This window comes from Loa loa (assembly GCF_000183805.2).
Source record: "Loa loa unplaced genomic scaffold supercont3.62, whole genome shotgun sequence".
Taxonomy (NCBI): domain Eukaryota; kingdom Metazoa; phylum Nematoda; class Chromadorea; order Rhabditida; family Onchocercidae; genus Loa; species Loa loa.
In genome coordinates, this window is record NW_018108242.1 from 163,726 (window position 1) to 174,027 (window position 10,302).

The 10,302-nt window shown below is 35.0% G+C and overlaps 4 protein-coding genes across 4 annotated transcripts in view; 2 read left to right on the forward strand and 2 right to left on the reverse strand.

Annotated features, from left to right (window-relative positions):
• LOAG_17329 (CBR-LRP-1 protein) overlaps positions 1–2,100 on the reverse strand; it is a gene marked incomplete at its 5' end in the record, with an annotated part of 33,261 nt that extends 31,161 nt beyond the window's left edge. Inside the window, 4 exons of the mRNA XM_020449987.1 lie at positions 581–708; positions 865–996; positions 1,423–1,605; positions 2,073–2,100. Of these exons, the coding sequence (XP_020306402.1) occupies positions 581–708; positions 865–996; positions 1,423–1,605; positions 2,073–2,100 (471 nt within the window). The remainder of the gene's footprint in view (positions 1–580; positions 709–864; positions 997–1,422; positions 1,606–2,072) is intronic.
• A 4,835-nt stretch (positions 2,101–6,935) lies between these two features.
• Positions 6,936–7,422, forward strand: LOAG_09479 (hypothetical protein; the record flags this gene model as incomplete). Its single annotated transcript, XM_003145006.1, has 2 exons — positions 6,936–7,196; positions 7,267–7,422. The coding sequence occupies 2 exons, from the start codon at positions 6,936–6,938 to the stop codon at positions 7,420–7,422; spliced, it is 417 nt and encodes a 138-aa protein (XP_003145054.1).
• Positions 7,423–8,248: 826 nt separating this feature from the next.
• LOAG_09480 (hypothetical protein) lies at positions 8,249–8,524 on the forward strand (the record flags this gene model as incomplete). The annotated part of the gene is made up of 1 exon (XM_003145007.1): positions 8,249–8,524. One exon carries the CDS (start codon positions 8,249–8,251, stop codon positions 8,522–8,524), a length of 276 nt encoding a protein of 91 aa, XP_003145055.1.
• Positions 8,525–8,895: 371 nt separating this feature from the next.
• The window catches only part of LOAG_17330 (hypothetical protein), a gene marked incomplete at its 5' end in the record, with an annotated part of 3,583 nt that continues 2,176 nt past the window's right edge, over positions 8,896–10,302 (reverse strand). Inside the window, 3 exons of the mRNA XM_020449988.1 lie at positions 8,896–9,250; positions 9,456–9,551; positions 9,756–9,872. Coding sequence (XP_020306403.1) covers positions 9,143–9,250; positions 9,456–9,551; positions 9,756–9,872 — 321 coding nt within the window. The 3' untranslated portion in view covers positions 8,896–9,142. The remainder of the gene's footprint in view (positions 9,251–9,455; positions 9,552–9,755; positions 9,873–10,302) is intronic.

Sequence of the window (10,302 nt, forward strand, 5' to 3'; positions counted from 1 at the left end):
ATATATATATATATATATATATATATATATATATATATATATATATATATATAGATTAAAAAGTTCACGTTTCAAGTCGTCAAATGGAAATGTTTGATCGATTCAATAATTGGTTATTAGCGAATCATATGCCAAAAAACACTGTACAGCTACAGAAGAACAGTGCAACCAAACTACACTTTTTAAAATATGTTAAAGATATTAAATTCCGATATTATATTCCGTTTGTCTGCCAGTATAACTTTCCATTTGCATCTAATATCAATATCAGGTGTATCTCTCTCCCCTCCTTTTCTGGCCACTTCCCTGGAATCCGGTATAGACAAGAATTTACGGAGGATCAGTTGCACCTGCAAAGCAATACTTCTTGCGGTTCCCTTCATCAGACCACTTTAGTAGGGCTAATCTGGTCGTTCAAGAACTTCCTCTTAGACCGACTTCTGCGGTCAAGTAGCGCTGTTCAAACGACTGTAGAGATGGTTCATCGTGCTACAGAAAAAAAAAAAGAAACTATAGGGAGTTCCGTAATCTGGAAGTGCTTCTGTAGTCAGATTAACGTAAACTAAAGAGGTAAATGGACCTTTTCGTCACTTAGATCTCTGCAGTCGTACTTTCCATCACATTTTTTTGCTATATCAAAACATTGTCTTCCATCAGCGCACTGGAATACGGAGCCATCATTGACATTGCAGGATACGCTCGGCGCTGCTGCAACACACACAAACCAGGATTTACACAGCACAACAACTGGGAAATCATACCTGGGATACTTTAAAGACTCTTCAAGCATTACAGTAGTCTTGAGATGCCTCACATCATATGCAAAGTACAAAATTACCAACTAATAAATGAAATCAAACTAACGACAGTCCACTTCATCCGAACCGTCCGCACAGTCTGTGATATTATCACATCGTTGGTATTCTGGAATACAAGAAGCTGAGCGCCACTCGTACTTGTCACATTGCCACTGATCCGATTTGCAGCCAGGATGTGCTATAATAAAGATACCGTAACTTTCCATAGTTTCTGTTTCCCACTATAATAGTTGAAAATATTACAACAAACCCAAAAAAAAAGAAAGCCAACCGTACTGAAAAAGTTATCCATGAAGAATAATTTTTTAATATTAACAAACATATTATGATTGGATGGCATCCAATCCGAAACAAGTCATTTGATGCCTCTTCCATATAAACAAAGCATAGATTAGTACGGCAACACTCATGGCTCAAAATTTCTAACACTTCATTGGTTCTTTGTAATTGTGACTCAAAAAGAGGCTAAGCAAGTAAAAGTATATTGCGCTGGAGAACTGACGAAAACCAAACTTAAACTGACGAAAAAAAAAAACCAAATTTGACGACAAAAACCAAATTTATACCAGCCTGTTAGAAGTATTAAAGAGTTAATCAAACTAACGGCAATTCTTCTCATCTTCACCATCTGAACAATCGCCCGACCCGTCACACTTCCATTCAAACCTGATACATTTACCATCATTACAGCGGAAATCGTTTTCTGAACAACCAGTAGCGCCGAAATGAACTGATGTTGAAACTGAACCAGGTAATGGAGCCTCAACCGGCGAGATTGGTGAATCTACTGCAACTTATGCTGCTTATTAGTTCATCTGTATTTTACATAAAGGTCAATAATGTTAGTGTTTACTACATGAACAAAGAAAAACAAGTGGATTGTTTCATATCAGAAATGATTAAATGATCCAATCTGCCATCACAACAGCAGTATAATAAAGGTCAACAAAACAGATTCATTATTGTATCACACCTTACATGAATATCGCAAGATATGTTCCTCTATGTTCCGAAAAAAAAATGCTTTTCTCGTTTCATCCAATTTGATGATTAAGCACAAGTAGTTCAAGTAAATAGGGTAGGAAAGGTGTAATTCAAGATCAACTGACATGACGACTTACATGCCGGTTTCCTAACAGAATGACCGCAGATAGAAACGAGTTTACAAAAATGAGTATACAGAAACAGGAATTAAGCTCGATTTCAACTTTGCATGTTTAATTTTAACTTGAACCCAATGTTATTTTAACTCACTTATGCTGACGTGTCGTGCATACCGCATCAGGATCAGGAGAACGACAGAATTTGGTTTTTCTACCACAGAATTTGAAAAGCTCACATCAAAGCACATGAATCTGGGAGGGAAACGGGAGGAGCAGTCTCTTTGGTTTCTATTAAAAGGATAATCCGAGAAAAGAGATTCGCTAAAGAAAACAAAATTTTAGAAGAAAGTTTTATTAATGAAATAAATGTATGTTGAAAAAAAAATTTTTTAAAACATTTGAAAATGAGGTGTAGCAGAACCAAAATATTCATTAGTTTGTAATTAATTATGAAGTTGATAGAATAACTGTCACAGACAAAAACCATCACTAACTGATACTTTCTGAGAAATAACAGAGATGCAGAAGTTTTTGAGTAACCATTACAGCCAACCAATCTTGTCAGTTCTGACTCGAAATGAAAGACTGATTAGAAGCATATTAGGAGACAGCACCAACTGGATTTATGGCACTAAGCACAAAATTCAAAAAAGTATCAGTACTATGAATATATGCTAGTGTATACTAATTATTTAAGGGGAGTAGAGCATGATTTGAATTTTCAACTTTCAATACAAGTGAATCATGAAATTGTATATCTTATGTATCAAAGGAAGAGAAAGATGATGGAATCTTATTTCCATTTATATCCTTTACTTACATAATATTTTCGTGTAAACGTTTCTTTGCAAATATTTTAAAGTTGATAGACATGCAATGAAAGATGGCTTTAAAAAATTATATATTGAGGATGTAAATGCACTTTTTTAAAATTACTTTAGCAATGGACAATGACGAGTGGTGAACCTGATTGAAACATCAAAACTACGACTGCATGAACTCAGGAACCGGAAGAACTAAGAAGACAGCATTTCTTAATCGTACCTTTTCCATCTTCTCGGACCACGCAAAATTTCTTTATTCTTATTTCCTTTCTTCTTAATATCTTTAGCTATTTAAATGAGACAAAATTTTCCAATGTTTGATCTGTGCTGTCATATGAAGTGGTTAGATGAGTTCATTAGATTTTGGTTCATTCATTGATCGAACTGAACAAAATCTATGTTTTCACTGCTTGACTGATCTCTACAAAAAACGATTCATCTCCGAAGAATGGCAACATTTTGCTGCTCTTTACTGCTATTACAGTTATTTCTGGTTCGAAAAATTATTTTTCAGTCATATCAAAGACAAAAAAATAAGATCGGAACAACTGATGCGCTGTTATCCCGATGGAACGAATTATTGTAACAGTCGCTCCTTCTATCACTCCTCTCTTCCTATCTTCTCTATCACCAATGAGAGAAACAGACCAAGAATTCAACCAACCAACTTTTCCCACTGCTACACAACAATTTTCACTTTTTTCTACAACACAAATTATCAATAAAGTTATTGAAAAATGAAGCATTATGGGAAGGAATGTGACGATCAGTCATCAGTGAATTGTTGTTCTGTCTGAAAAGATGCACAAATGATATTTTCAAGAATGTTTTGAAATGTTCCGGGAAATGTTATTTTGTGAAGAGAAGTATGCATTTATACCTTCCCCTGTAATATTGTAAGGAAATAGAAAATGATTGTGCTCTACAGAAGCCTTCGATAGTTACACTGCTATAAGCGGTTCTGTTCCGAATGTAAAAAAAAAAAAAATTTATAAAGAAGAAAAGCTAAAAGAGATATGATATGATATTGATTAGTCAAGAGTAATTCCACCTGATAATTTCACACCATCCTATCCCTCCGTACTTTTATCACTAAGCTATAGTCAATGCAGCAATAACAACGATTTCAATCATAAAATCGTTAGAAATATTATGGAAAGAAGGTAGTTCATTATTCGTGTAATTTGCCTCGGTTTTTTGTTGGTGCAATAAATTGAGCAGCTATGTTATCATCGACAATATTGGTGAGAAATTTGGAAAATTTGATAATAATGGCTATATTCCATATTTATACTCCATACAAAGCACTTCCATTTGATTAAAAAATTAGTTGAAAAATTAAATGAAGACATTATTATTTGTATCTATGGAAAGACAATTAGATAAAAAGATGTTTGTGCAGAGAGAGGATATGGAGGTGAATTACTACTTCGCAACAATAGCATGGAAATCAGGAATTGGATTACTACTTCTGAAGAATCAGGCAAAATTTAGATGACGATAAAGTGACCACTTAATAACAGTTTTTTCTATTATTACAGTAAGTATTCCAGACACGATCACTTCAGTTAACACTCATTTTTTTTCTAATCCTGAATTCTGTATTATTGGGGACTTCAGGTTGATGGGTTAATTTTAAAGCAATCATGATAGTCATATAGTTGATAAAACTATTGCATCGTTAATAGAAATGATTGATAAAGATCAATGTCACAGATTTAATGGCATTGCACTAGGGAAGATCAAACCAAGCCATCCATTAATATCACTAATATGATTAATTAATCGTTTCGTTCCACCAAATATTAGATACCTGACTTGTTGACCGGAATTAACCAATCAGTAATGCGCTATATTTGAAACTCATCATGAAACTAATGGGTAAGTTTTTAATGTCCTCATACACAATAAATCAAACATCCTTTTCCAGGATTAATTCGGGTCAGAAATGCTGAACTGATAAGTATTGTTAGGAGTTTTACCACAGGCAGCAAATGCATTAGCTGTCGTTAAGAAGCCACATTTTCCTTTTATCCATCTTTCCTCTTGTCATTATAATTTGAAGATCTATCCGTCTGATATCATCATATCATGACTACTTGAAAGATAGATAAATTTGTCGTAATCAATTGTCAACAGGATAGATTTTATTTCTAGTGAGCTAAAAGTTAATGAATAAATCAAATGGGCCAGTTTCGCTGTATCGAAAAAAAGAACGTAGCAGCGGCCTGAGGCAAACAATCATTTTAATGAAGTATGCTTTTGACAGTAAGGTTTTACTAAGATTCCATTAGGATGGTGAAGACCGCTGTAGTTAATATATATTACCCCAACCTCATCTATTTTAAAGAAATGCAACATTTCATATGCGCATATTAAAAAGTTTTCCGATGAGCTTCTAGACAGGTACTCATTTTCTTCTTCCCTTCCATATACAATTAATTTTCAAATTAAAATTATCTGAAATATTTTGGCATCAGGAGTCATTTGAAGTTAACGCTGATAGGATAATTAAAAGTGGTCGAACACTGCCAGTAGTTTGTATCTTCACTCAGAATCCCATTTTGCACGTCGTGCCGAAATCAATAATCACTACAGTAAAGCTTCTTTTTTAAAATTGAGAGGAAAGAAGATCTGATTCACTATGGTAGCACTTCAAACTTCTCAAATTTACTTTGGAACTCATTTATTTTATGAATATCACACTCAAAAAATTCATATCTGATTTTCTATACAGGTTCATAATTTCTTCAATTTTGCAGCAGATTTCGGGGAACATTCGTGTATTTGAGTAAAACGAAAACATGACATAAATATATTTGAAGCACTATTTTCATATAATGCTCTGGAGTCGAAAGACGTAAACATTGTAGAAGGTCATCATCAGGCTGAATAGAGCCAAATAAGCATTTTTTATTTTAAATTCTCCAATTTTTTAATGTGATTTCGAGGGGATTAATTTTACTAATGCTACAGTATTATTGTGCTCGTACAAAGAACGAATCACGCGTATCCATCACCTTATTTTGTCACCTTATAAAACATTTATTTACTGTGGAACCTAACTAAGAGACTGTGACATATAATACAATTACAGTGTCACTCTACTTTCTCATCCAATGTAAATATTTTAATTCTAAACAATGTGATAATAAAGATGCTGTAGTAACTCAAACAGTCCCCTCGATCTTTTACACAGATTCCATGGGTATACATAAACTCAAGCGAAACATAAAAGGTACAAAGGTCATAAGAATAAGTTCAAAAGTTTGTGCCAAAAGTTGCGGCTAAAGCCGTTCAAAGAAGAATAACATTTGAAATGGTAAATTTACTTACATGTAATTTAAATACATTGTGATGTTTGCTACAGAGAACAGCAACAGGTTCAGCTCAGGTGCTACACGGCGAAGTGCCGGTTAAAGTGAAGAAATCAGAAAATTGATACTGAGAATGATACAGTCCTAGAAGAGAGGAGTTAATGATGAGATGATTTTTAAGAAAGATATAAATGAGAAAGTAAGAGAAACCTTGTATGGGTATAAGATCTGGATTAGCTGCCCATGTCCATTGTACACTTCCTGATAATGTATAACTCAGATAATATAATAACAGTAGCATGCTATAATATAGAAAATAGTGAAATACAGAGTAGATGTGATGTATTGTATAAATCGTTGGTCGTCTCGTACGACGATTACTACCACATCTGAAAAAGTTGATAGTTAAAAAAGAAGACGTATAGAATTTGACATGTTGGAAGTGCGGTTGTAGTTATGAGCTAAGACTTTAGAAGTAGCAAAAGTATACAAAGTATCGATGGAAAAAGCAAGAAAGAAGGGAAGAATAGAAAAGCACGCTCAATCGTCTCCTAAACTGCAAGTGAGGAGAGATGGCCAATTCATATTTCAATTCCATAGACGACGATATTATTGTATCAACATCACTATCACTGTTTTCAGAAGTAACACTCTGGTTAGAGCATTGTTAACAGAAACAACCAACACTACAGCAACTTCCATTTGTGTTAACGAAAGTAAGGCTACGAAATGAGAGAAGGGAATCGAACAGTGTTGCGCATGTCAACAGAACAAAAGACAGTGCGGTGAATCAATTTCACAATCCAATTAATAAATGTTTGTTTCGAAATTGAAACTACCAAGAATTAAGGGAGCATCGAGAAAGAAAAAGAAATGACTCCATTGGGAGACGGGGGAGGGTTAGATGAACCACCTTCTTTCTTTCTCCATACCTTAACCATTATCACGGTGAAGCAAAATGGGATATATGGGGGAGAAGGGCGGGGGATACGTGTGTTCAACAAATTCTCTCACTGCAATGATGACAATAACGATGACGATGACGATGGCACCCCTACTCGATCCCCTCCACATCACTCTACACCTCGATCGGCAGCACCGGTCATGTCGCAGCACTACTATCTTTACCGACCGGTAATCGTTACTAATAGCGCACCTTTCCTCTTCTTTCGACTCTTTTCTTCTTTAATTGGTGCTATTACAGGCTCTGCAGGGCATGGGAATGCATGCATCTTCCGCGCTCCATTATAGGAAACAGATGGATGTAGCGGTATTCCCTTGTCTTAATTGCTTACTCGATTACACTCCAAATAGCTGGAAAAGAGCTTGTCTTCGGTATGGGTCATGGGCTATCAATTAATTGATCGTTATACTGCTCCACCCGATCCTGTGTTTTCGATGGTATCATTCTACCGATAGTTATCTTGTTATTAAATTTTGATGTCTCTTTCCTGCAATAATCGATTTGCTTTCATTCGTTTTTTCATTTCTCCTTTTGTCCTGCACTGAAACCATGGAAACGATTTGTCGCATTATTTAATATTCTCTTAAAATCTGCATTAGTATATCAATCCAGCAATGACTGATTTCTTAAAGAACACAGGGTATGGACGCTGTGATTAAAGAATTTATAAATAGCTATCGCTGCGACAAAGGCACTTCCTCATGTGTCGCATGCAAATAAAGCAATCATTAGATACTTCTGCATTCATCGTATTCAATTTTACTAAGCTTGAATGTACACTTCATTAGTGGGATACACTGTATTTGGATATTTGAATGACACAAGGTCAGTTGGGATTGGGAGAGGTGAAGAGGATCGATCCTTCATCGGTCACATTATCACATTACTGACGGTTTTGATTAACAGATGGAAGAGCCTACACAGAAGGGAGTCACATGTATGAACTGAAATAATTATAAAGAACATTGGAATAGTCAGGTCAAGTGATTACATAGAATACTTAGAAATTGCTGATGTAATGGCCAACTAAAATATCCAGCTATCTGTGTAACAACTTCACTTTTTTTTAAAATAATATTTCAACGTTGAAACTGCCTAAACGCTTTTAGAAATGTGAGACAAGTTGGGCCTTCACCTTCCAGTTCCACATACAGTCCCCAAATTCGATGCTTTCAACGATACGTTGTCTTCGTGTCAAGCTTAAAGAAAAGCATAAAGAAGTATGAGGAATTACAAGATTTTACCATATATCACACATTTACCCATTAATACCACACGGGATGTATCAGCTCGCAGTGCTGCCCAGAATACCACGGACAAAGTAGGGAGTTGTCATTGGTCTTGTCAACGAACTAACCAGCCATCATCACCTCACTATCATAAACCTGATTTTGAAAGAGCAGGGGGAAAGCGATCATCTATCCACCGTCCACAACTCAGTTCCTCTTCTATTCACTTTGCTGACATCAGCCCACCATATTTATACATGGCAACTTAATGATCATACCACCAAGAGTAATAGGGAAGTGGCGTATCTCAACTAAACAATCTCTTCATTTCAGAAATTAACACATTTAAATGGGCGAAAAGGTCAAAGCTTCTGCAGAAATGACAACCTTGAATGACCCTAACATAGACTTAAAAACTCAGATAGCATGCAGTGGAATATAGCCAGCAATGCAAGCTATGCATTTCCGAAACTCGACAAGAAGGGACCACATTAGCAGCCGTTTAAGGCAATATGTCATCGCTACTCCTCACTAGAGAATTTCAGACTGTTCAAATGCAACTTTAAAGGTGTATATTTAATAAATTTATCGATAATCTATAGGAAACATGAATAATCAAATACAATGAGCATTCGAGCACCCACCGTAAGTATCGGCTCTCGCCGATACTTGTACCAAAAAGGTAGAGACGAATTTCTTCCAAATACACGCTAATAATTAATAACTCAATGATAAATGAATATTGGGGAAAATTTCTAACAAAAAATCATACTTCCCATTAAGAAATAATTTATCTCGCGCTAGCAATCACTAGTTTAATTTCACAGGAAAACAAGCTTAATGATTATAAAGATTGATTTCTCTCTATCCTCATTCTGGTTATCTTTTTAACAATAATATCCACCTTCATAACTTTCCAAATCAGGTATTTCGTCCACGTTAAATAATTCTTCATTAATTTCCATGTTTCCAATACCAGCAGCAGTCTCTTCCCACTGAAATTGTGGGAATCACATATAAAAAACAGGTGTAAGTGAAATTAGGAAATGTGAATCACACAGCCACACAGATTAAAAAAAAGCTTTCAAGGTTGCTTATATAGCAATTCTAGGTGAAACTTCAGATGGAGAAGTATTTTAGGAAAAGAAATAAACGTGATCTAATCTGATAAGATGTAAGCATGAACATATGAAGCAAAACCTTTTCATCCTCATCCAGGTCGTCATCCAACATATGTCCTTCATCATCGATGCAATAAAATGTACGCTCATCGATTTCAAATGCTTTTATCTCTTGCTAAATAAACTACTACAATCACAAATAGGAATAAACTTATAATTATATTCTAAGCTAATAACTTCCTCGAAAAGTTACTGAGACATGAGAAAAAAGTTGTACCATGAATATCATTAAAGAACATGAAATGCTGCTGCTTTCAAAAATTCTTTATGCTGTTGTTGGTAGATAACAAAATGGAGATATATAATAAACAAATAAAACCTCATCATTATCTTCTTCAAATCCACGTTCAAATGCAACACCACCTTCCATATCTCCTTCATCTTGTATCATCAGTTCTGGATCGTATGTGAACAAATCACGGCCACTCATCCCAATCTATAACATCCACAATATTTGGAAGACAAAATGCATGTCAACATAACCTTGGAAGAATGAATTTATTATGTAAAAACTTCGTGTCGTTAAAATAAGTCTTATGTAATTGCTGGTAAAATACTTGATGTGCATCAAATTCCGTTAAAGTTCTTCCTAATAACATATCATTTTGAAAAACTTCCTCAAGAACAACTTTATTTCAAATAAGACCTGCATTCAACTGAAGATGACAGAAAGCTACTGCATAAGTGAAAAGTAAGTGCATAGTAAACAAGGAAAATCTCACCGATTTACCCGTCTTAATGTTTTCTTTTTCTCTTTCTCTTCTTCCGCAATTTCCTTTCCGTTCTCGCAACTTCTTCTTCTTCCAGGAGATAAATGTTTCTAGCGTCACTTTCGTAAGACTTTCTGGCTTAAGTTCTGCACGCTG